Below are 27,769 nucleotides of genomic sequence, written 5' to 3' on the forward strand. Positions count from 1 at the left end.
AATTATTTCATTTCAGTGATAAATCCCACTTGGTCATGGTGTGTAATCCTTTTAATATGATGCTGAATTTGGCTTTCTAGTATTTTGTTGAGGATTTTTGCATCAAAGTTCATTGGAGATATTTGTCTATAGTTTTCTTGTAGTGTATTTGTCTGACTTTGGTATCAAAGTAATACTAGCCTCATAGCATGAGTTAGGAAGCATTTCCTCCTATTCAGTTTTTTGGAAAAGTTTGGGAAGGGTTGGTATTCTTTAATTGTTGGGTAGAGTTCACCAGTGAAGCCATGAGGTCCAGGGCCTTTCTTTATTGGGATTATGGAGTCAATGTTCTTACTAATTATAGATTGATTCACATTTTCTATTTCTTCATGATTTGGTCTTACCAGGTTTTACGTTTCTAGGAATTTGTCCATGTCATCTGGATTATCCAGTTTGCTGGTGCATAGTTGTTCACAGTATTCTTTTGTCATACTTTTTATTTCTATAAAATCAGTAGTAATGCCCCTACTTTCATTTCTGATTTTAGTAATTTGAGTCTTCTCTCTTTTATTTCTAGTCCATCCAGCTAAAGGTTTGTCAGTTTTGTTAATCATTTCAAAAAACTGACTTTTGGTTTCATTAATTTTTCTCTGTTGTTTTTCTGTTATTGATTTCATTTATCTTTGCTCTCATATTTATTTCCCTCTTTCATTTTTTTGAGACAGAGTCTTGCTCAGTCACCCAGACTGGAGTGTAGTGGTATGATTTTGGCCCACTGCAACCTCCACCTTCTGGGCTCAAGCGATTTTCCTGCCTCAGCCTCCTGAGTAGCTGGGATTACAAGCATATGCTACCACATCCAGCTAATTTGTGGGTTTTAGTAGAGACGGGGGTTTCACCATGTTGGCCAGACTGGTCTTGAACTCCTCACCTCAAGTGATCCACCCCGCATCGGCCTCCCAAAGCACTGGGATTATAGGCATGAGCCACCGTGCCCAGCCTGTTTCCCTCTTTCTGTTACCCTTGGGTTTAGTTTGTTCTTCTTTTTCTAGTTCTGTAAGTTGTTATATTAGGTTGTTGATTTAAAATCCATTCACAGCTATAAATTTGTCCCTTAACACTGTTTTCACAGTGTCTCGTTTTAGTATGTTGTTTTTATTTTCATTCCTCTCTAAATATTTTACAATTTTCCTTGTGATTTCTTTTTTGATCCATGAGTTATTCAAGTAAGTGTTGTTTACTTTCCACGGTTTATGAATTTTCAAGTTTTATTTCTGTTATTGATTTCTAATTTCATACTATTGTGATCAGAAGAAATACTTTCTTTGTATGATTATCTCTTTTAAAATCTATTGAGGCGGGTGTGGTGGCTCACACCTGTAATCTCAGCACTTTGGAAGGCTGGGCTGGGTGGATCACCTGAGCTTAGGAGGTCAGGACTGGCCTGGCCAACATGGTGAAACCCTGTCTCTACTAAAAATATAAAAATTAGCTGGGCTGGTGTTGGGCGCCTATAATCCCAGCTACTTGGGAGGCAGAGGCAGGAGAATCGCTTTAATCCAGGAGGCAGAGGTTGCAGTGAGCTGAGATTGCACCATTGCACTCTAGCCTGGGCGACAAGAGCGAAACTCTGTCTCAAAAAAAAAAAAATCTGTTGAGGCTTAGTTTCTGGCCTAACAAATAATCTATCCTGGAAGATGTACCACGTGTACTTGAAAAGAATGCGTATGCTGTTGTCATTGGGTAGAGTGTTACGTGTATGTCTACTGTCTGGTTATTTTATCTATTATTGGTCAGGGGGATATTGAAGTCTTCAACTATTATTGTACAAGTGTCTATTTTTCCATTCAATTCTGTTAATTTTTGCTCCATATATTCTGGTAGTCTGTCTTTGGTGTATAATTTTTTTTTTCTTTTAGGAGATGGTGTCTTGCTGTGTCTCCCAGGCTGGAGTGTAATGGTACGATCTTGGCTCACTGCAACCTCCACTTTCTGGGTTCATGAGATTCTCCTACCTTAGCCTCCTGAGTAGCTGGGATTACAGGCATGGGCCACCATTTAGTAGAGACAGGGTTTCACCATGTTGGCCAGGCTGGTCTTGAACTCCTGACCTCACTCAGGTGATCTGCCTGCCTTGGCCTCCCAAAGTGCTGGGATTACAGATGTGAGCCACTGCACCTGGCCTAGTGCATAAATGTTTCTACAGTAGTTCTTGCTTATCCATAGGGGATGTTCCAAGACCCCAGTGGATACTTGAAACAATGGATAGTACCAAACCCTATATGTACTATGTTTTTTCCTATACATATATTTGTATGATGAAGTTTAATTTATAAATTAGGTACAGTAAGAGATTAACAATAATAACTAATAATAATATAGAACAGTTATAGCAATATACCATGATAAAAGTTATGTAAATGTGGTCTTTCCCTTTTTCTCAGAATATCTTAACGATCTGTACCATGGGTAAACAAAACTGCAGAAAGTAAAACTGGATAAGGAGTGACTACTGTAAATGTTACATTTTCTTGCTGTATTGAACCTTTAAAAAACATATATATAATGTTTTTCTTTGTGTCTTTTAAGTTTTTCTTGACTTAAAATCTTTCTTGTTACTATTTGTACAATCTATTTCCATCCTTTTACTTTCAATTTGTGTCTTTACATCTAAAGTTGAGTGTCTTTTAGGCAGCTTATAGTTGGATCATGTATTTTTATCTATTTTGCTAATCTTTGTCTTTACATTGGAGAATTTAATTCATTTACATTTAAAGTAATTACTGATAAGGCGTAATTATGTCATTTTTCTATTTTATATATTCTTTATAGATTTTTTTGGCCCTTATTTCCTCCTTATGTGTTTAGTTGATTTTTTGTAGTGAAATGTTTACATTTCTTTGTCATTTGCTTGTACGTATGTACTGAAAATATTTTCTTTGTGGTTACCATGCAGAGGAGTACATTTAACATCCTTTAGTTAAAACACTCTAATTTGAATTTATATCAGCTTAACCTCAATAACATATGAAAAGTGCTTCTTTACAGCTGTATCTCCATCCCTTTCAGTTGTGTAGATGTTATAAAATTCCATTTTTATACACTATGTGCCCAGAAACTTAAAATAATAATTCTTTTGAATGTGTTAGACTCTTAAATAATGTAGAAAACAAAAAACGTAGTTGAAAATTGTTGTTACAGTAACACTGGCTTTCATAATTGCCCATATATTTATCTTTATTGAGATCTTTTCTTTCTTTATGCAGCTCTGAGTTACTATGTTCTTTCATTTCATTTTGCAGGATTCCCTTAACTATTTCTTACAGGGGAAATCTAGTAGTAGCAAACTTCTTCAGCCATTTATCTGGGAATGTCCTAATTTCTCCCTCAATTTTGAAGGACAGTTTTGTTGAATATAAGATTCTTGGTTGATAGTTTTTCTCTTTTAGCACTTTAACTATATTGGCCTGCTGACTTCTGGCCTCCAAAGTTTTTGGTGAGAAATCTGCTAATTATCTTTTTGAAGTTCGCTTGTATGTGATGAGTTGCTTCTTTTTTGCTGCTTTCAGGAATCTCTCTTGTTGAGTTTTTGACAGTTTGAAAGTTGTAATATATCTCAGTGTGGATTTCTGAGTTCGTATTACTTGGAGTTCTTTGAGTTTCTTGGCCATTTTTATTCATTTCCTACATCATATTTGGGAAGTTTCCACCCGTTATTTCTTCAGCTAGTCTCTGTGTTTCTTTCTCTGTTTCTCTCTCTTTTCCTTCTGGAACTCCTACCATATGTATGTTGGTTGGCTTGGTGGTATCCCACAGGTCCCTGTTCAATTTTTTTCTTTCTGTTCATCAGACTCAGTAGCTTCCATGGTCCCATTTTAAACTGTGCTTATTCTTCAGCTTCCTCAAGTCTCCCTTTCAGTTCCTCTAGTGAAATTTTTATTTTAGTTATTATACTTTGCAGCTCAGTAATTTCTTTCTTTTACATTTATTTTTATTTTTGAGACAAGATCTTACTCTCTCTGGCCCGGTTGGAGTGCAGTGGTGTGATCACAGCTCACAGCAGCTTTATCCTCCTGGGTTCATGGGATCATCCTCCCTGTTCATACCTGACTAATTTTTTTTCATTTTTTTTTTTTTTAAGGAACAGAGTCTTGCTATTATTGCTCAGGCTGGTCTCAAACTCCTGGGCTCAAGCAGTCCTCCTCTGTTGGCCTCTCATAGTGGTGTGATTATAGGCATGAGCCACCATGCCTGGCCACTAGAATTTCTTTTAAGTTTCTTTTTTTAAGTTTTCTATCTCTTTGTTGGTATTTTCATTATGTTCATATATCATTTTCTTGACTTTCTCTGCATCTTTTCTTAGTTCTTGGGCATCTCTAAGATAGTTGTTTTAAATTCTTTGCCTAGTAGGTCTGCCATCATGTCCTTTTCAGAGACAGTTGTTTTCTTTGAATAGATTATACATAACATTCTTGTTTCTTTGCATATTTTTTTTTTTTTTTTTTGAGACGGAGTTTCACTCTTGTTACCCAGGCTGGAGTGCAATGGCGTGATCTCGGCTCACTGCAACCTCCGCCTCCTGGGTTCAGGCAATTCTCCTGCCTCAGCCTCCCGAGTAGCTGGGACTACAGGCGTGCACCACCATGCCCAGCTAATTTTTTTATTTTTAGTAGAGACGGGGTTTCACCTTGTTGACCAGGATGGTCTGGATCTCTTGACCTCGTGATCCACCTGCCTCGGCCTCCCAAAGTGCTGGGATTATAGGCGTGAGCCACCGCGCCCGGCCCCAGATTCTTTTAGGTTTGCTGTTTTTTGTTGTTATTATTGTTTTGCTTTTTGTTGTTGGGAGCTGTCTCTGTGCCAAGGCCTGAGGTATTAACACCTTCTTGGATCTTTTCTGAGCCTGTACCTTTCCCTGGGCATGCATAGTCACTTTCCAGTTTTCCCTGTATGTGCATTTACTTGTGAATGTCCTGGTCCTTGATGTATTGCCCTCAAAAGGGGAAAAGAAAAATACAAAGGTGGGAAAAGGGTCCTTTAAATCCTCTGGCAGTCACTTTAGCTGGAAGGGGATGGGTCTTGGAACAGTGTGGGGATGTTCAGCATAATGGTCTGCCCACCTCTGTCTGCACCTCTGATCAGAAGCAGCAATCAAGTGACTAGAACAGATTGCTGATGTTTGTAGGACAAGGGGTGTGTGTGTGTGTGTGTGTGTGTGTGTGTGTGTGTGTGTGTGTGTGTGTTTGCCCGTCCTGGTTCCCATAGGCTGTGTACAGGCAGCTCCAGGAACCTGTGCACAACTATCTTTTATGGAGCTAGGGGTGAATGATGGGTAGCTGCTACTGTGCTGAGAGCTGAAATTAACTGAGGTTAACTTGAGTTTACTGTCCTAGCCTTCCCTTGGAAGTTGCAAGCCTTCAATAGACTAAGAATTCCAGAATAGTTAAAGCAGACTTTTGATTGGAGAGAGAGGTTTCTGTCAGTGAAGTTTTTGACTAGGTGGGGGGACAGATTTTTGGTTATTCATACTCTGTCATCTCAGAATCTTCTCTCACTTAATTTTTGTGACACCGTATATGCCTGTATTTTCCTTTTGTCCTTTCTGCTTCTTTGCATTCCAAAAGATTCTGTCCTTGGCCCATTCTTACTTCTGAGAAATTTAATCCACCTAGAGCCTAGGCAATTTCAAATCACTTTTACATAGATGGTTTCCACCTCTTAACTGTAAGTTCTTACCTAGTGCTCAAATTGTAGATCTCTATTTTTGTCTGTCTACTGACCGTGTTAATTGTTTTCCTGTAGGTAGCTGAAGTGATTTGTCAACCCAAACTCTCCTTTTCTTTGCTCAAATATTTTTAAAAATGTTTTTCCAGGTTGGTTATTGACAGTATCACTAACCATTCTTCTTTTTACCTTGTGCCTTAGTTTGTCAGGGCTGTTACTGTAAGAATGCTGTAGACTGGGTGAGTTAGAAACAAAGGAAATTTATTTTTCACAGTCTGGAGCTTGGGAAATAAAATATCAAGGTGCCAAAAGAAACATCCTGAAAGGACTAGGACACTTGGAGATCTTTAATTTCCTAAGATCATGGCCAGTTGTCTGCCTAATCTTTCTATTTTGCTTCTTGGCATCTCCTCTCTTTGCCATATTTCACCTATTTCATTTTTTTTTTTACCGCTATGACCTTAGTTTAGGCCTTCATTATGCTTCATTCATTATTTGAGAATTTAACATATTGTTTATTATTTATTTATATATGTCTTGTTTGATTTGTCTTTGTTTCTCTAAAGCCTAGAATAGTGCATACAGTCGATATCTAGTAATGTTATTGAGTAAATAAAGCTTAGTAATGTCCTCAATTATACTACATCTAGAAATATTTATAGTGTACCTCTTTTGTGCAAGTATTAATATAAGCAAGGTAGGTAAAACCGTGCCCGTACAGTCATATAGAGAAACAAATGACACAGTAAGTAATTAAAACATAAGGTATATTAAATGGTATCGGTGGTTTCAAATAGAGTATTAGAGGATTTCAGAAGAGGGAACAATGACTTTAGAGAATGAGGACAAAGAACAATCTTTTAAATTTGACCTGGATCTTGAAGGATGGTTAAGATTTACAAGATGGATTAAAAGATGGGGGTAAACGGAAGGAATTCCAGATGGAGGCAACAGTAAACAAAGGCAAAGATAGAAGAAATACTGAGATCTCTAAAATGAGTGATATGGAATTTATTTTGTTTTGAGGGTTTCATTATGAAAATCAAAGTGGTTTTCTCCATTTTGGAAGATAAGCCTAGAAAAGTAAATTGGACCATTCTGAGTGCTTTAAAGGCCACCTCGGAAGTATGGACTTTATTTTGTGGCCGTGAGGAAATCTTTGCAAGTTTTTGGGCAGAAGAATCAGGCTGCTGGTTTGAGAAGATTGATTTGGCAGCATTTTGTAAGATGTGTCAGAGAGATGAAAACTGATAGATGGTTAAACCAGTTAGTAGTTTAAGTAAAAGGATAGGAGATAATGAATGCAAAAGAGGATGTAGTTGTGGACTGAATCAGATCTGTACATACATGAGTGGAAAGAAAATGTAATAATGTTAATTATATTAGGACAGTGATTTTTATTTTCCTCCTGATGTATCCCAAGTGTCTAGAATAGTGCCTGGCACATAATATATTCTTTTGTTTTTGAGACAAGAGTCTTGCCCTGTTGCTCAGGCTGGAATGCAATGGCGCAATCTCAGCTCACTGCAGCCTCCACCTCCTGATTCAAATGATTCTCCTGCCTCAGCCTCTGGAAGAGTTGTGATTACAGGCGCCTGCCACCACGTCCAGCTAACTTTTGTATTTTTAATAGAGACGGGGTTTTACCATGTTGGCCAGACTGGTCTTGAACTCCTGACCTCATGATCTGCCCGCCTCAGCCTCCCAAAGTGCTGGGATTACAAGTGTTAGCCACCATGCCTGGCCAATATAGTCTTAAATATTTGTTGAATGAGTGAAACTGTTTTGACTGAGATTGTTAATCTGGTGTAATTTGGAGATGACATTAACAGAAATAAAGAATATGGAAGAGCAAGCTTTGAGAAGAAAATGAATTGAATTTTGAACATTCTGAGTTTGTGTTACCAGACATGACCAAAGATCTAAGTTCAGGCGACACCCACATGGAAAGAGTAAAAGCCATGTCAGTAAATGTCAGAGAATGTTAGTGCAAAAATTCATAAGTGTGAATATAATATGACACATTCCAAATTAATTCCTATTACAAATTACAGATATCTTATATATTTAATACACATTTAGTTGAATCAATTCAATAAAAATTTAATGTTGTAAGAACTTCTCCATATTGAATTGCCTCTTACTGACTGGGTACTTTTGAATTCCATGAAAATGAGTCAGGCTTAATGCTTCTTATATACTCTAGGCTTTAGATTGTTAAGTATGTACAAGAGTACATTATCTTAAATTTTAATATATTAGGCTATGAGTGTAAGAGTTTTTCTTGGCTTTCCAGATTATTTCTGTCATTAGACCCAAAGCTAAGTAAGTATATTTGTATTTTGGGATAGAAATGAAGATTATTTAGTAAGTTGATTCTTTGCACAATACATATGAATTGCTAGATGTCCTCTTTTGAGGTTTATAATTTGATTTACAGAACTGTCCTGTTATTTTACTATTAGGAAAACATTTCTAACTTTTAGATGATGAGACAAAGAAACCATATTAGATGTATTGGACTTGCACATTCACCCAATATTTCTGGTAAAGTATTTAAGAAGAGAATACAAAAAGAAGTGGAAACTGCAAAAGATAATTGGAGAATATTTCTAGGTTATTGTAGATGAGCACATAATGCACATTTAAAATAATATGTTCAAATTTTATTTTTCAAGGTTTCCATTTGGAAAGGTTGTTCAGATAAAAAATATCTGATATAAATTTTATTCAGTTGTGAAACATTGTTAACAGGGGTTATGACTCCTTTAAGGTTTATGAGAGCAAGTATTTCTTGCCCTTTCTCTTCATATGCTTGTTTGTTTTATTGTTTATTAATCCAGTAGATTGTAAGATGCTGACTTTGACTGTTGAAGCGAATGAGAGCAACATAACAGATATTTTGTTGATAATTATCATAATATTTATAGTATGTTATGTATGAAACTTAATCTTAGCTGATAGGAAGTAGGAGTTTTTCTAGCTTCTGATCTCCTTTAAATGGTCTGTGAAACCCATTTGTGCATTGGAAAGGAGATTAGAGGTGATCTAATATGGGTTTTTCAAAATGAACAACATAAGAAATTTGTTCTTATTGAATATACGTGTTAACTTTTAACTATACCCTATTTGTACAAAAAATAGGTATATTGTACAAAATTTAAATAATTTCTTAGATTGACTAATAAAATTAGGATACATTATTATTTAAATCATACTTGAACTGGGATCTGCATATATTTTCTTTGGAGTCTGTGGGTTTCCTATGAGAATGAAAGATATTGTGTATTTACATCAGCAATCATCTAAAAATAATAGGAATATATTTTATGTGATCTAGATCAGGGTCCCTAACCCCCTAGGCCGCAGACCACAACTGGTCCATGGCCTGTTAGGAACCGGGCCACACGGCAGGAGGTAAGTAGCGGGCCAGTTCATATTACTGCCTGAGTTTCCATCAGATCAGCAACAGCATTAGAGTCTTATAGGAGCTTGACCCCTGCGTGAACTGTGCTTTTTATGAGAATCTATCTGAGGTGGAACAGTTTAATTTCCCGTGCCACCCCGGTCTGTGGAAGAATTGTTTTCCATGAAACCAGTCCCTAGAGCCGAAAGGGTTGGTGACCACTGGTCTAGATGACCATTTAATAAACCAGTGATACCAGTAGATTGCAGCACCCATGTGTATGCTTGTTTTGCTATATTGGTTCCAGATAGAACTGTACTACTTTATGATGAATTTATAAGAACTGAGACACATCTCATGCATAAATGACAATACAGGGTCAAATAATGTCACAGCCCATTGTGATGTAAGTTTTATGATAGTTCGTATTCTATTAGCTAACATTTTTTGTGCATTTTCTATGTTCTAGGCAGTGTTCTAAGTGTTCTTCATGTATGATCATGAATCAAACTTAATATTGTGTTTTAAGAGTTTTTATCATAGTCCTTATAGTCTTGTGTGGTATGTGCCGTCACTATTCCTGTTTTACAGATGAGGGTGGTAAAGTACAGAGAAGTTAATTTTTCCAAGGTTACACAACTTTTTGTTGTTGTTGTTGTTTGTTTGTTGCCTGGGCTGGAGTACAGTGGCGCGATCTCAGCGCACCGCAACCTTCGTCTCCTGGGTTAGCTGCCTCAGCCTCTCGAGTAGCTGGGCTTACAGGCACCTACCACCATGGCTGGCTAATTTTTTTATTTTTAGTAGAGTCATGGTTTCACCATGTTGGCCAGGCTGGTCTCGAACTCCTGACTTCAGGTAATCCACCTGTCTTGGACTCCCAAAGTGCTGGGATTACAGGAATGAGCCACCTCACCCAGCCAACTTTTTTTTTTTTTTTTAAAGAGACAGGATTTTGCTATGTTGCCCGGGCTTGACTTGAACTCCCGGGTTCAAGTGGTCCTCTGCCTCAGCCTCCTAAGAAGCTGGGCCTTCAAATACACACCACTGTGCCTGGCTAAGAGTTAGTTTTCATACATGTTGTCTGACATTATAGCTCCCAGCCACTCTGTTATGCTGCTTCACTGTAGAGACAAGTACTTACAGAATTACATCACATTTGACACAGTAATATAGCCATTCCAAGTTCAAAAGAACATGTATATTGGCAGTCAGCACCACATTCATGTTACAGTTTGAGATTTTGTTTCAGCAAAACACCATCTTTTTTCCTGTCGTGGTAATGTTGTTGGTTGAATATTATTGGTTGTAGTTATCTTTGGATTCAGTTTGTAAGATTTTACTGTTATATGTACTAGGTTGTTATAAGTACTAGGAGTGTGTCCTAGTTTATGTTTATATATATTTTAATAACTTTATATAAACCAAACAGTATCTGAGACATGTCTTAATCAGTTTACAAGTTTATTTTACCAAATTTAGGACATGCCTGGAAGAAATAAAAACACAATTACAGAAACAGTCTGTGATCTGTGCCTTTTTCCAGAGATAATTCTGAGGGCTTCAATATTTAAAGGGGAAAAATCGGCTGGAGGAGAAAGAGGGAGAGTATGGTAATCACCATGTTGCAAGAGAAAAGGAGCAGACAGGGGAATAGTCAATTATGTATTAATCTCATTCTCAGTAAAGCAGCACTTTACATAAGATGAGATGAACATAGAGTAGCTACCTGTGGAGATATTTTAACCTTTTATCTGTAGCTATTTGCCAAGGAACAAAAGGAAAGGCCTTCGCTTGCATTACTTAGCTGTCAGCTTAATTTTTTTCTTTTGGCATAGTGAATTGGGGTTGCAAGTTTTTACTTTCTTTTCAGAATTATAACAAATCATTTAACAGAAATTAGAGTAGGAATGCCGATGTAAAGGATTGCTTTTAATACTTTGGAAATCAAAGAACTCATGTAATGCATATGAAAACATATTTATTTATTTACTGTACAAATGCAGGGTTTTATATAAAGTGTTAGATTTCCTTAAACAGCATGAGTTGAGGAAACTTTTAATTTGTTGTTTTGTGATTTGGATGTATTGCTTCCAGCCCAGGCATGTGGTGTGGGTGACTCATAGGCAAACAGTCCATAGGTAATATAGATGATACTTTTAGAGGGTTTTCTTCCCCCCAGTTCCTGATTGGGAACTATTCTCTTGTCACAGTCATAGAACGGTATCTTACTTGTGGAGTTCTTTTATAGATCATTACTACCAAAAATATAGGCCCTCTTAATCAGATGAACACAAAGTAGTAAGAAGCAAAAAGAGTTGCCTATGATTTCTGTGAGATTTGTCTTGACTTAAATGAAACCTTGATTCAGTTTTATAATCAGAATAAAGACTATCATCATTTTTCTCCTTATAAAATTCAAATTCATCTTCTTAAAAATTTAATTTGGAAAGGTTTCCTTTTCAAATTGAATTTATTTATATTACATGTCAGATATTCTACTTAGTGTGCTTTGTTAATCATCTTCAAAGTAATTTCTCCAGAGAAGGAACACTTTTGAATTCAAAAACTATTTTTTGAGCTCCTACTATGTACAAGTCACTGCAAGCCATTGGTGATTCATTTGGTTCCTGATAGCATTATTTAATTTTGCCATCCATTCCTACTACACCCCAAAAGTGGAAGAACTTCATTCATACATTTGAATCTCTGATATTATTTGTTCCCATGATGATTTATTTGTGTAACTGTTCTCTAGCTGGATCAGTTTGTTCCTTTCTCCTTACATTTTTCTAGTACTTGTTTTGAATTTCTAGAGATTTACTCTGCTTTTAGCAGTCTTTTGTTCATTTCCCTTCTGGAAATATCCTATTGAGGAACAAAAGTATTACCACCACTCTATACTTGTAGAGGACTTCAATATAAAATTCTAATGTGGGTACAAAAATAGATGTTTGATAAGCTCTTCTTGACTGACTTCTTATTTTGGTCTGGCAGTTAATGTTCCCTGAGACACATGAAATTGTAAAGAAAATACTGAGTATATATATACTTTTTAAGAAGAGGTTTTATAATTTTGTCCTATTCAGCCTCATATTTACAGAGTATTAATTCTTAAACGTGTCTGTATGTTGAATTAATATGTTTAAGAATTAATACTCTGTAAATATGAGGCTGAGCTTCAAATGTAATCTTAGAAAAGATGTGGTCCATTAATAAAGGTTTCCTCATATGGTCACTTTGTGGTGTGGTGCTTTTTGTTTGTGAGTAAGGGTAAGATTCTGCTTTGAACAGAATACTAAGATGTTTGGTGACACCACTTCTGGGACCAAATGGTTACTGTTTTTGTGACACCAGAAACCAACTTTCTACAGCATCTGGGTGTCCAACAATTGAGTTCAGTTTTGACACTGACTACCTGGAGGTAGTACAGACCCTGCAGGTTAATGCCTCTGTTTCATAAGACTGCTTCTGCTTAAGATGCCAGCTGCAAATGGGATGCCCAGGCTTCCCACAGTTTGTAATCACCAAACTGGTTCTCCTTGCCCATTGCCTAGACAGAGCCAGTTTGTTAAGACAGGGGAATTGCAATAGAGTAAGAGCTTAATTCACATGGAACTGGTTATACAGGAGACCAGAGTTTTATTATTACTCAAAGCAGTCTCCTTGAAAATTCAGGGATCTGAGTTTTTAAGGATAATTTGGTGGGTAGTGGGCCAGTGAGTCGGGAGTGCTGATCGGTTGGGTTGGAGATGAAATTATAGAGATGTTGGAAACAAATGCTTTGTGCCACAAAGAAGAACTAGCACTCAGGCAAAAAGTTTTCTCAGCTAGGCAATTTATTTCTGCAAAAGAGTGCTGCCTGCGTTAGTCCCGATCGCAAGAGCACACTGAACAAAGGAGAGAAGGGGTTTTTATCCCTAACGCAGTTCCTGTCCATGTGTCCTTCCCCTGTTGGCTGGGGTTGGACCACACAATCTGAGCTGATCCCGGTTGGCTAAGGCTTAAACTCTTCTAAATATGGTTATCGTGTAATTTGTAACAGAAGGAAGGCGGGGGAGTGGTCTGTACATTATGGTACAAGGCATGTCTGGACATGCCTAGGCATGTCAGGGTGCTACTAGAGCGGGAGGGTGGTTTACAGGCTAGAAACAAGAGAGTATAAGGAGGTTGGACTTTTGAGCAAAGGATAAGAACATTACACATTTAAACCTTTTGAAGAGGAATTTATTATTCCTAACAGAGAGTTGAAGCTGTCCTCTTGGTGCTGAGTCAGTACCTGAGTACAAGACCAGATAAGCCAGTTTATCGATCTGGGTGGTGACAGCTCAGAGGACAGGGTCTGCAAAATATTTCAGGCACTGATCATATTTTTATAATCATGATGTTATCCCCAAGAGCAATTTGGGGAGGTTCAGAATCCTGCAGCCTCCAGCTGCATGACTTCTAAACCATAATTTCTAATGTTATGACTAATTAATTAGTCCTACAAAGACAGTCTAGTCTCCAGCAGGAAGGTAGTTTGTTTGGGGAAAGGGTTATTATCGTCTTTGTTTCAAAGTTGGGCTATAAATTACATTCCTCCCAAAGCTGAGCTGTAAACTACGTTCCTCCCAAAGTTAGTTTGGCCCTGGAATGAACAAAGACAGCTTGGAGGTTAGAAGCAAGGTGGAGCTGGTCAGGTGAGATCTCTTGCACTGTAATAATTTTCTCAGTTACAGTTTTTGCAAAGGTGTTTTCGATTTCTGCCTGTCTGACTACAAATTTGAGGATTCCCATGATCCCCACCTCCAGGTTTGATAATTTGCTAGAACTACTCTCAGTACTTAGGAAAGCACTGTACTTACTATAACAGATTTATTATAAAGAATACAACTTAAAAACAGCCTAATGGAAGTGATGCATAGTGCAAGACGTTAGGATGGGGATGGCACAGAGCCTGCACATTCATGTGTTCATCAGCTTGGAAGCACTCTGAATCTTGATGTTTAAGGGTTTTTATGGTGGTTTCATTACATAGGCACAGTTGATTAAATCCTTTTTATTAGTGATTGAGCTCAGTCTTCAACCCTTCTCCCTTCTTCAGAGGTCTGGAGGTGGGGCTAAAAGTTCTAATCCTCTAATCACTTGATTTTTCTGGTGACCAGCCACCATCATGAAGCATCTAGGACCCTTACTCCCACTTCCTCCCATTGAGCTATCTTTAGCATATAAAAGACAGTATATTCCAAAGGTTTTTGGAGCTCTATGCTGGGAACTGGACACAAAGACCAAATACTGATTTTTTTTTTTTTTTTTTTTTTTTTTTTTGAGACGGAGTTTCGCTCTTGTTACCCAGGCTGGAGTGCAATGGCGCGATCTCGGCTCACCACAACCTCTGCCTCCTGGGTTCAGGCAGTTCTCCTGCCTCAACCTCCTGAGTAGCTGGGATTACAGGCATGCGCCACCATGCCCAGCTAATTTTTTGTATTAGTAAAGACGGGGTTTCACCATGTTGACCAGGATGGTCTCGATCTCTTGACCTCGTGATCCACCCGCCTCGGCCTCCCAAAGTGCTGGGATTACAGGCTTGAGCCACTGCGCCCGGCCCAAATACTGATTTTTTATTATACCTCAGTTGCATTATTGTGTTGCTTCAAATTCTGTATAAGTAGTGAATATTACTGAATGTTACTGGATTTAAGCATATGTGACATTAACAATTTTTGTACATACGTCATTTTCCAATTTTGTACATCCAACATTTTAATAAAACTGGTTAAAATGAACAAAAATGCATTGGTTTAAAATTTTTATCTTTTCTGGTTTCATTGGAAATATTTTACTGTATGTTATTAGGCTTGGTTAGTCATGGATCTGACAGTTTGGCCACTAGTCTAAAGCAAATAGTAAATTCACTTGGGAAGAATGTAATTTACTACACTTGAGGACCCGCATTCTTTTCTTAAAAAGAGTGAGTTACTCTGGAAGTTACTTCTTCTTTGTTGGGATTTATATGCTTGAATATTTTTGCTGATTCTGGGAAGGGATCTTTTTGCCATCAGAGGACATTTGGCAATGTTTAGTTTTCAAAGTTGGGGTGTGGGGATTGATACTGTTATCTAATGGGTCTCTAGATGCCAGGGATGCTACTCAAAATTCTGTAATGCACAGAGCAGCCCCCTACAACAAAGAATTATCTGGCCTAAAATGCTATTGATACTGAGTTTGAGGAATCCTGCTGTAGGCCAATTTGTGCATCCTCAGTGTTTAGATGGTATTTAAAGCTTTGAAGCTATGGATGTCCTCATCCACTTAATTGATTTTGATGGTATTTAAAGCTTTGAAGCTATGGATGTCCTCATCCACTTAATTGATTTTACCATTTTGATAGATAATAAGGGAATATTTCTTGTTCCTGTTCCCCAACGACTTATTGAGAGATTAAACTCTAACCATCCAAATTACCTAAATACGGTTAGCTAATCTAGAGTGTGGTTTTGGAAAACAAAACAAAACAAACTATAAACCTATCCAGTCTTTATAGTCCTAAACCCTTAGGGAAGACTTTCCAGATCTCCACTGAAAAATGCTTCAGGACATTGGTCTGGGAAAAGATTTCATGAGTAAGAACTCAAAATCATAGGCAACAAAAGCAAGAAAGAAATAAATGGGTTTATGTCAAATTACAACACTTCTAGATAGCAAAGGAAACAATCAGTATAGTGAAAAAAGAACCTATAAAATGAGGCAAAATATTTGCACACTACTCACACTACAGGCAATGAATATCTAGAGTATACAAGGAACTCAACCATCTCAACAGCAAAAAAAAAAAAAAATGATTTAAAAATGGGCAAGTGATCTGAACAGACATTTCTCAAAAGAAGACGTGCAAGCAGCTAACAGCTAAATGAAAAAAAATGTTTAACATTACTCATCATTAAAGAAATACAAATCAAATCCACAATGAGGTATCATCTGTTAGGATGACTGTTATCAAAATGACAAAAAACAAAACAAAACAAAAAAATGCTGGTAAGAATGCAGAGAAAAAAGAAGTCTTATACTCTGTTGGTGGGAATGTAAACTAGTACAGCTACTATGGAGAACAGTATGGAGATTCCTCAAATAACTGCACATAGAACTATTAATACGGTATGATTCAGGAATTCCACTACTGGGCATTTATCCAAAGGAAAGGAAGTCAGTATACCAAAGAGACATCTGTGCCCCTATGCTTATTGCAACACTGTTAACAATAGCTAAGATAGGGAATCAACCTAGGTGTCCAACAACAGATGAATGGCTAAAGGAGATGTGGTATATATACACAAAGGAAGGTTATTCAGTCATAAAAAGAATGAAATTCTATCATTTGTGACAGCATGAATGGAACTAGAAGACATTAGGTTAAATAAGCCAGGAATGGAAGGTTAAACACTGCATGTTCTCACTCATATGGAACCTAAGAATAGTTGATCTCACGGAAATAAAAAGTAGAGCAGGGGATACTAGAGGCTGGGAAGGGAAGAGGGCATGGGGGAGGATAGGGAGAGATTTGTTAAAGGATACAGAATTTCAGCTAGATAGGAGGAATAAATTCTAGTGTTCTGTACCATTGTAGGATGACTATAGTTAACAATAGTATATAGTTTCAAAATAGCTAGAAGGAGGATATTGAATGTTCCCAACACAAAAAAATTATAGATGTTTTAGATGATGGATATCCAAATTACCCTGATCTGATCAGTATATACCATATGTATTGAAATATCACCATGTACCCCAGGCATATGTATAGTTACTATTTGTGGATTAAAAATAAAATTTGTTTTACAAGTTTTATTTTTTTTTTAATTTATTTTTTAGATGGAGCCTCTCTCTGTCTTCCGGGCTGGGGTGTGGCAGCACAGTCTTGGCCCACTGTGACTTCTGGCCTCCTGGGTTCAAGTGATCCTCCCACCTCAGCCTCCTGAGTAGCTAGGAATACAGGCGTGTGCCACCACGCCTGGCTATAAAAAATAAAATTTAATTTAAAAAAGTATTCAAGATGAAAAGAGTTCTGGAAAACGGTTGCACAATGATGTGAATGTACTCAACACTATTGAACTATAAATTTAAATATAGTTAAGAAGGTGAATTTTATTTTACATATTCCTTCTTACAATTTTAAAAAGATATTGTATCCAGCTCTTGATAGTTTCTTATGCAGTCTTCTAGTTTATTTCTCTAGGACTTTTGTTCTGTTTTGTTCTGTGTTTTTTCTTGGTGAAGAGGGTTTATAAGCTCTCATGTGATTTTTCATTCTTTTCCAGCTGTTCCTTAATTTAAAGTATACAAGTTAGCCCTCATCTTAAAAATTGGACAATACTGGATTGATATGAAAGTATAATATTTAGATTTTAGCTTATAAATGTAAATTGAAGTACTTCTCAATTTGGGGAACTATGTGTGGTCACTGAATATTGAAAAAGTTGTTTAGCTTCAGATACTTTGAGTATAAAGCTTACTCATGATTTCATATATTCTTTTTCTTTCTTTCTAATAGGCTTTCAAGGATATGCTGTATTCAGCTCAGGACCAGGCACCTTCTGTGGAAGGTAAGATGAATTAACCCTTAAGTTTAATCACAGATAATCACTTTTTAAGGAAAGATATTTTGTACTGCAGAGTATAAAACTAATACGATAACCTGTCCTATTATATAGGTCTTTTTTCTTTTAATAATATATATTACAATTATTTTATAATTTATTCTAAATTTTTCTCTTGTCTAACTCACCTTTACCCTATGATGAATCTTTTACTATGTCCTTATGTCACCTTAAGACTGTGAATCATATATATTGATGTAGTCGTAGATTTTTCTGTGTTATGCTTCCTTCTCCCAATATATATATATTTTTTTTAATTGCATTTTAGGTTTTGGGGTACATGTGAAAAACATGCAAAGTTGTTGCATAGGTGCATTCATGGCAGTGTGATTTGCTGCCTCCCTCCTCCTCACCCATATCTGGCATTTCTCCCCATGCTATCCCTCCCCAACTCCCCACCCCCCCGCTGTCCCCCCCCCAACAGACCCCCGTGTATAGTGCTCCTCTCCCTGTGTCCATGTGTTCTCCTTGTTCAACACCCTCCTATGAGTGAGAACATGTGGTGTTTGGTTTTGTGTTCTTGTGTCAGTTTGCTGAGAATGATGGTTTCCAGGTTCATCCATGTCCCTACAAAGGATGCGAACTCCTCATTTTTAATGGCTGCATAATATTCCATGGTGTATATGTGCCACATTTTTCCTGTCCAGTCTATCATCGATGGGCATTTGGGTTGGTTCCAGGTCTTTGCTATTGTAAACTGTGCTGCAATGAACATTCGTGTGCATGTGTCCTTATAGTAGAACGATTTATAATCCTTTGGATATATGCCCAGTAATGGGATTGCTGGGTCAAATGGAATTTCTATTTCTAGGTCCTTGAGGACTTGCCACACTGTTTTCCACAGTGGTTGAACTAATTTACATTCCCACCAACAGTGTAAAAGTGTTCCTATTTCTCCACATCCTCTCCAGCATCTATTTTCTCCAGATTTTTTAATGATCGCCATTCTAACTGGCGTGAGATGGTATCTCAATGTAGTTTTGATTTGCATTTCTCTAATGACCAGTGATGATGAGCATTTTTTCATATGTTTGTTGGCCTCTTGTATGTCTTCTTTTGTAAAGTATCTGTTCATATCCTTCACCCATTTTTGAATGGGCTTGTTTGTTTTTTTCTTGTAAATCTTTTTTAGTTCATTGTAAATTCTGGATATCAGCCCTTTGTCAGATGGGTAGGCTGCCAAAATTTTTTCCCATTCTGTTGGTTGCCGATTCACTCTATTGACTGTTTCTTTTGCCGTGCAGAAGCTGTGGAGTTTGATTAGGTCCCATTTGTCTATTTTGGCTTTTGTTGCCCATGCTTTTGGTGTTTTGGTCATAAAGTCCTTGCCTACGCCTATGTCCTGAATGGTTTTGCCTAGGTTTCCTTCTAGGGTTTTTATGGTGTTAGGCCTTATGTTTAAGTCTTTAATCCATCTGGAGTCAATTTTAGTGTAAGGTGTCAGGAAGGGGTCGAGTTTCTGCTTTCTGCATATGGTTAGCCAGTTTTCCCAACACCACTTATTGAACAGGGAATCCTTTCCCCATTGCTTGTTTTTATCAGGTTTGTCAAAGATCGGGTGGTTGTAGATATGTTGTGTCGCCTCCGACGCCTCTGTTCTGTTCCATTGGTCTATATCTCTGTTTTGGTACCAGTACCATGCTGTTTTGATTCGGTGCTCTACACATTCAGAGAATCTTCTCTAGTAACAGACTATAGAAATGATCCCTGAAAGTATAGTCTTTCCTTCTCCCAATATGTTTTCCTCTCCTCCCCTCCCCTCATCCATAATTTACGCAACACATCTTTTCCTTTCTATGTATGTCGTGCCTTTAGACTGGGACCAGTAAAACAATGGAGAATGTTTACAGTGAATGTGTGTGTGTGTGTGTGTGTGTGTGTGTATGTGTGTAAGCATGTTTATATATACATGTGTACATGTTCTTGTGTCAGTAAATAGGAGCTAGTTCAACAACTATTCTTGAGGGAGAATGTTCCTTCTGAGGCTGGATATTCTTTTAAAATTCCACATTCCAATCTTTAAATCAGATTTTTAAAATGAGAGTTGAATACGAAAAAGTACATATGGAGAATATTCTAGGTTGGATGTATAGGATAATATCTGTATGAGACAACAATTCTATGAAGTTATTCTAGTGACAAGCTATTATAGGCTTGTTCTCATGACAACAGATGCTGAAGTTTACTGTGGATTTATAGTTAAAAGTCTCATTTCATCAGTCATATAGAAAAACACACCTTTCATCTCGAACCATTCTGAATTAAAAATGTATTTCCTCTGAACATCTAAAAATCTTTTCCCTTACCATGTTAAGTCTGGCATTGGCCGTTAGTTTCATGTCACTGAATTTTAGACTATAATGTATTTAATTCTCTAATATTTATCTCAAGACACTTAAGGTTTATCAATATGTTTAGTTTTTTATTGGATTATCTCTTATTTTGTATGTCATAAATATACCTCCTTTAGTTATTTTAAGTGTGTAAGAAAAATGAAGTTCCATAGAAGGTGAACTGATTCCTTTCCCTGTATAACTTGCTTTAATATTGGTTCTCTTATTTTACTATTGTTTGTAACAAAGATACTCTTGAGATAAATTGAAAATGATGATGATATTTATTCATCCTTTTTATGCTGGAGCATGTTTCTAGTATTTTTTTCATTTACTTTCAGCTGTTATTAGAGAAAAACTGAATTTTGTGAAAGTATACTTAAAATGACAAATACTTATAGCTAGGAGCCTTTTCTTTTTCTCATTATTCAGAGACATTAACTTCTTTGGACCATGTTATAGAGGAAGTATTGTAGGAATATGTATTACTTTCACAAGAAAAACGTCACACATTTTTCTTTATACTTTCATGTAAACATAATATAAAACTATGTCAATTTTTGTCTTTTTGAACCTGAATTTTTCACTTGAAAGAGTGGAGAATTGAAGATATTGTCAAGTGGTTTAAGGAAACACTCTACGTAGTATTGAAGTTAGAAAAATGTATTAAAGAGAACTGTAATTCTCTCATTTGCATTACGATTTTATATTATCTCTTATATGATGTTCAGTTTAAATGACAATCATTTCTGTATCTTATCCTTGCTATTCATTGTGTATTTTTAGACTTTTGTTTAGCAGTTATTTATAAAATAATGCAGCATATGCAGTTTTCAACGAAGTCCAAGAGAGGGCTTTAAACTTGTAACATTTTTAAAGGAAAAAGATACTTGGTAGGATTCTTTTTTGAATATTGCCTTTCTCTCTTTACTTCATTCTCCTTTTTTCCCCCTACACTTTAAGTTTTAGTAGACCTAAAACCTTTGATGCCAGAGAACAAGTTTCTTTTTACCTTAAAGCTTTAGTATACCCTAAGTAGTGGCTTTCAGATCTACTGAACAACTCAGCTCCTCAATGGGGAGGGAGTCTTTTTTTTTTTTTTAACAAATACCTACATTTGGTCCCCATTCTAAACCAGTTGAAAAGGATCTAGGGGTGGAGTCATTGGTATTAATGCATGATATTGATATTGATTGGTATTTTTATATTCTTCCCAAAGTGATTCTAACATATAATCATATATAGCCAGCATTGAGAACCCCATCATAAAATCTTAAATTATCTTAGATTTGTATGATTAATGCTAGCCTTCTCTTGGATAATAGTTAACCAATAGGCTAATAGGCTTCTTGAGTTCATTGTAGTTTGTTTTTTTTAAAATCAATATAAGAGTATTTTTCCCCTGTTTATAATATCTAGAGGACATTTGTTTTTTAAGTGTTTATTGAATTAAATCTAAGTAATAGCTGTACCAAGATATTTAAATAACTTAAGTGGTTATAATCATAATTAGAGGTAAAAACCAGTTTTTCTGATTTCCTACTCAAGATATGTTATAGTATAATGAGTAGCTTCCATATATTTCATACTCTTCTACTTTTGTTTAAAGTGGATTGCATTTATAATTATAGTCAAAGAAAGGTGACTTAAAATGGATTATTTAAGATTGAAATGATTTGTTTGATAAAAGCGTACTAGATAAAAGGCACAATATGTGAAAGCTTTTTTTGACAAGAGGTTGAACACAGATACTTTTTTATACTAGTGAATTACTACTTTCTTCTTAATAGGACATTTCAAGCTGGTACCTTTACTTCATTGATAAAGTAGGCTTTTCCTCAATTACAAGTAAGTCAACAAAACAATTTCAGTGTATTGAGAACTTATGTTTACTTTAGTTTGCTCTCTGTTACTCAAATAAACATATTCAAATTCCTAGTTGTTTTGTTTTGTCCTCTGAGAGTGAATTTCATGAATCAGTTATATATTGCAAATTGCAAAAAAAATCTGTTTAAAATAAATGTTTTATTGTTATAACTAGGAAGTACTCATATTCTGAAATAATTAGATAAGGACTTACTCTCAGGCATTTCTTTTCCATTTATATATAAATATATATTTCTGATATATTTCATTACCTACTCTCCTATATAATCACTGGTATTTTTGTGTAACCATTTACATTAGAAATATATGACTGAGATGTTGACTTAAAATTCTGTGTTGAAGATTATACATTCGATTTTTTTTTTTTTTTTTGAGACAGGGTCTTGCTCTGTCACCCAGGCTGGAGTACAGTGGCGTGATCTCAGCTTACTGCAACCTCCGCCTCCTGGGGGTTCAAGCAGTTCTCCTGCCTCAGCCTCCTGAGTAGCTGGGATTACAGGTGCCCACCACCATGCCAGGCTAATTTTTGTATTTTTAGTTGAGATGGGGTTTTGCCATGCTGGCCAGGCTGGTCTTGAACTCCTGACCTCAAGTGATCCACTTGCCTCAGCCTCCAAAAGTGTTGGGATTACAGGCATGAGCCACTGCGCCCAGCCTATTGATTTTTGAAATAAGGGCATATTTAAATTTTTACTATTTTGTTATCCTTTTCTGCAGAAAGACTTGTAGATATAGAATACATGGCAGTTAGGGGATGAAGGTGACTAGAATGGTGGGGTTTTTATGATTCTTGATATCAGTGAGTATACTACCTCTTGATATTTGTGACAAATTAAACTGCAAACTGGAGGTTCCCATCAATGTATCAGTCAGTCATACCTTAATAATTAAGGTTGTTCTGAGGCAGGATAATTTTTATACTTATAGATTAAGTATAACAGAATTCTTACATATAGTACCCATTTGGCATTATAAGTGTCAAGTTTTACCTTTTTTCATGCTCCCTGCCCCCAATTTGGTGTCTCAGTAATTTTATGGAATTAATCTAGTTGGGTAAAGGCTCACATCTTGCATCTTTTTTTTTTTTTTTTTTTTTTTAGATAAACTGTGTTCCCGCTTTTCCAGGATACTTTTGAAGTCAGATATATATAAATTATGTGCTGTATTTGATTAATTTATTTTAATTTTTTCTTTGAATTAATTTCAAGGACTGCTTCAAACTTCATTTTGTGATATTCTTTTTTAAATGTAACTTTTGTTTAAAAACATTGTTTTCTACTTTTTATTCATGATGGAAAAACATGCAAATCTAACAGTCAACGTAGGTCACAAAACTAAGAAGTTGATATTTCTAATGGAAAAGGACATTATAAGATCATTTTGCTTAGCCTTTGTTTTAGATATGTACAATCTGAGACCACGTTAAGGTTGCATGACTCAGTAATGACAATCGGGATTATTAATGCTCTATTTGACAACAAAAGAGAATTCTGGAGATTAATATTAAAAGACTTTTTAAAAAATGACTTTGTATTTTTTTCCAAATGATAGCTTTGAACAGAATATTAATTGGACATTTCATTGTATGTCTATTTTTAAAAGATGTAAGAATTTTTTAAAAACATTACTTTGAAAAATACTAGACTATTTAACTTATTAGAAAAAAGCAAATTGTATCTTTCAGTAAATTTCTCTCCTGATTTTTTTTATTACTCCATATAGTTCCCAGAAGTATTGGGGAAGGTTTATAGAATAAGATAGCACATATTAGATAACAATAGTTACAGAGCTTGGAATAAGGGGAAAATGAAGATTAGTGAGAATAAAACTAGAGTAAATTTAATACATAGAATAGATGCCCTGAGGATTCTGGAACAGAAAAAGAACATCAGGCATAAACTAGAGGAATCTTGGTAATATATAGACTTCAGTTAATAATAATGTATCATTATTGGTTTACTGATTGGGACAAATGTACCATATTTATGTAAGATGTTAATAATGACAGAGGGGCAACTGGGTTGAGGGAATATGGGAACTCTCTGTACTATCTTTGCAACTTTCCTGTAAATCTAAAACTATTCTAAGGTTAAAAGTTTATTTGGCCAGGCACGTTGGCTCACACTTGTAATCCCAGCAGTTTGGGAGGCCAAGGCTGGCATATCACTTGAGGTCAGGAGTTTGAGACCAGCCTGGGCAACATGGCGAAACTGCATCTCTACTAAAAATACAAAAACTAGCTGGGTGTGGTGGCGCATGCCTATAATCCCAGCTACTCTGGAGGCTAAGGAATGAGAATTGCTTGAACCTGAGAAGTTGCAGTGAGCTGAGATTGTGCCACTGCCCTCCAGCCTGAGCAACAGAGTGAGACTCTGTCTCAGAATTTTTTTTTTTTAAAAGGTGTATTTAAATAAAATAGATACCATAAGGTTTTGTGCAATTGACAGAATGTAAATTCAACTCTGAATTTTCAGAGGATAGAAGAAGATATTTGATACAAGGTGAATTTACACCAGTTTTTCAGAAAAAGTAGCTTTTATGAACATGAAATTTGAGAGGAAATTCTTCCTTGTACTCTCATGGAGAGTCTTTTGTTTCTGTGTTGAATAGTATTTTCAACAACAGTTTTATAGAAAGCATGACAGTGAGTTTAAAAGGCTGCTTCTTGTAATCCAAGGATGTAATGTAAAAATTTATTTATTTATTTTTTATTTTTTTGAGATGGAGAATTGCTCTGTTGCCTAGGCTGGAGTGCAATGGCATGATCTTGGCTCACTGCAATCTCCACCTCCCAGGTTCCAGTGATTCTCCTGCCTCAGCCTCCCAAATAGCTGAGAGTACAGGCGTGTGCCAGCATGCCCAGCTGATTTTTGAATTTTTAGTAGAGATGGGGTTTCACCATGTTGTCCGGGCTGGTCTCAAACTCCTGAACGCAGGTTATCCCTCCACCTCAGCCTTCCAAAGTGCTGGGATTACAGGCGTGAGCCACTGCGCCCGACCATGTAAAAATTTATTACTGTGTACTACAGTTGACTGCAGTCCCTAAATAATCTGGTCCTAAATCATAAGGGCCCATGATCTCACCTTCGACATTTCCCCCATTGTTTCCTAGGCTCCAGTCACATTGCCTTTCTTTCTTTACCTAAATCAGGCCAAGTTTCCTCTTGCAGTCTAATGTAGCCACTTAGTCACTTTATATTACGTCACTCTCGTTTATTTCTTTGCATAGCATTTGTTACTTTCTGATATCTTATTTTAAAAATTGACATTAATTTTCTGAAGTGTAAGTCATGTAAGTCTGTTGTGACTAGTGATTATGACTTTTTTTTTTTAAAACAGTTTTATATGTAGTATCTGAAATAGGCACATGGTTTACATATTTACTGGACACGTCATTGAGTAGAAATAAAAGTGAATCCTCTTCCTCATTCCTTGAAGACAAAGTATGGAAAAAGGAGTAAATTAACCTAGCTTGCTTCTCTCTCTCTGTGTGTGTGTGTGTGTGTGTGTGTGTGTGTGTGTGTGTGTGTTTTAAAATTTTTTCAAATTCTCTTGATCTATTATCTTTAGATGCAGGATTTTACCTGTTGGTTAGGTGGCCAAACATATTGTTAGTAGTTGTTGTTTTACAACACTGGAGTTTTAATTTCATAAGGCATAGTCTGAGATGACACATACAGTATTTTTTTTAAACTAGTAGAGGAGCAGATGATACAAGATCATAATTTTAAAGGTTTTGTGTTTTTGTGGCATCATGTTGTTTTGTTGCTGAGAAACTATATTTTATAAAGTATTGAGAGACTATATATTTTTTCAACACTAAGTAGTTTCTTTTTGTTTTGTGTTTTACAGTTAGTATGCCTCCTTTCAAAGATACATGAAATAGGCATAGATTTGAAAGACCATATGTGAGTTGTTAGAGGATTTTTTAGACTATTTAAATTAAAATGGACAGACCTATTGATTGAGTTTTCCTTTTATATTTTGCTTCTGTTTTTATCTTATAATGCATTCCTTTTGATGGAGAGTGTACATAGCTAATGTTACCCTAATTCATCTCTGACTCAGTTAGCTTAATACAGCTATCTGACTTTCAGAAATTGGATGAATAAATAGAGTTAAGGACATAAGTAACTGGCCACCACGCTACCCTCTGCTTTTCTGCTGTTTGTTCTTTAGTCTCCCTGTTCCCTCCCCAGTCTTGTGAATAGGTTTTGTTAGAAGATTTTGGCTTAGGTTCTCTCTGCTTATTCTGCTTGGTTAGCAGATGTGTTGCAGTCTCCCTAAGCTCCTTAGAATTCAGTTCTTAGTAACACTGAAGATGAAAATGTGCTTGTAAATTATTCATTCTTATTTTACGATTCAATGGACAGGGTCTACTTCAAGCATCTTCTTCCATGTCACCCCTGTCCCTAGATCCTTGTTGTTTTAACAGATGTGAGCTTGCTTTTTAGTTCTGGAGAATGGAAGACTGAATTGCATTCCTAAAATTCATGAAGTGTTTTTTGCATTTATAGGATTACTGTCAAATATGTGCATTTATATAACATTACTTTTTCATGTTATTTAAAATATTGTCCCCTCCCCCCAGTTTCTACTTTGTTATCCTGCGTATTTATCTCTAAAAAATTATTTATATGACTTTTTGGACCTAGATATAAAATAACTTTATAATAGGCAGAGCTATATCTAATCTACATTTTCAGCTGGGCAATGTCAGGAGAGTAGCTTTTCTAAGTTCTACTGTTCCGTTAGTGTTGTTTTGTCACGAAGGGGTCCTAGTCATTTATTGTCTCTGCTTGAAGATGGTTAATATTGCATGAGAAGATTATACAGGGAACTAGTAGTGAGGTTAACCCCAATAATGAAATGGTAGATTTATCTGTAGGCACTGAGCCTTGTTGTGAGAGCCATAAAGAAATACAGATGGCTAAGAGTGGAGGTTGAGACAAGAACCAAGCCAACATAATAATTGCCATCTCTTTAAGAATTATGTGTTTTATTCTGCATTAACCCCCTTTAGAAAGGATGAAGAGACCCGATTGATACTCAAAGTTATGTAATGGAATTATTTCTGAAGGTTGTACCTTATTCATCATTTGTTTAATGTTTACATTGGAAAATGATTTGCATATTCATTTGTATTGTGGAAATGACAACTTGTAGATAACAAGAACTATTAACTTCAAAAATGGACTTGTGTATTCTACAAAGATGCCACTAACCTCAGTCTAGTTTCCTAATAGGCAAGGTGTACTTCTGAAGAACAAATAGCATTGCTATTTGATTTGAAGAAATATCTGCTTTTTCACAGAAAGAGAATTAGATCTAATTTAATGCTTCTTATTATGACATTAGATAATGATATAAATAGGTAGTAAAATTATGTTATGAAAACAAATACAGTTTTGAGTAGCATACAGGTAGGAAGCTGGAAGCAGTGAAGAAATGTTATTAACACAGGTTTATAATCCTTTCTTTGTGGCACTATTTAATGTATGTTTAGTGTTTAAGACATTTTATCACCTGTAAAAGTCACTAACATATAAAGTCACTGTTTCAGTTATCACACAGCATCAGAAATGAATTTTTTATTATCAAATTTGAGAGAAGGTCATAAAGTAGGGAAGGGATAATGATAAAACATTATATCATGGAACAAAAAAGGTTTGGGAATTACAAATGTAGATTCTACACTGTAGAGGAAATGATAGCGGCAGATGAATCTGATGATTTCAGATAGAATTTCCTAAAGTAGACATTAGAAAGTATTAGCCAGGTATGGTTGCACACACCTGTAGTCCCAG

General features: G+C 36.1%; 1 protein-coding gene and 1 pseudogene across 1 annotated transcript in view; one reads left to right on the forward strand and one right to left on the reverse strand.

Annotated features, from left to right (window-relative positions):
• The window catches only part of XPR1 (xenotropic and polytropic retrovirus receptor 1), a 254,560-nt gene that overhangs the window by 33,615 nt on the left and 193,176 nt on the right, over positions 1-27,769 (forward strand). The window contains exon 2 of the mRNA XM_064370708.1: positions 17,637-17,688. Within this exon, the coding sequence (XP_064226778.1) occupies positions 17,637-17,688 (52 nt within the window). The remainder of the gene's footprint in view (positions 1-17,636; positions 17,689-27,769) is intronic.
• LOC135272415 (small nucleolar RNA U3) lies at positions 19,359-19,465 on the reverse strand (annotated as a pseudogene).

The sequence above is a fragment of the Aotus nancymaae genome, unplaced genomic scaffold (assembly GCF_030222135.1).
Source record: "Aotus nancymaae isolate 86718 unplaced genomic scaffold, 86718_ANA_hifiasm-v0.15.2.pri h1tg000108l, whole genome shotgun sequence".
NCBI lineage: Eukaryota > Metazoa > Chordata > Mammalia > Primates > Aotidae > Aotus > Aotus nancymaae.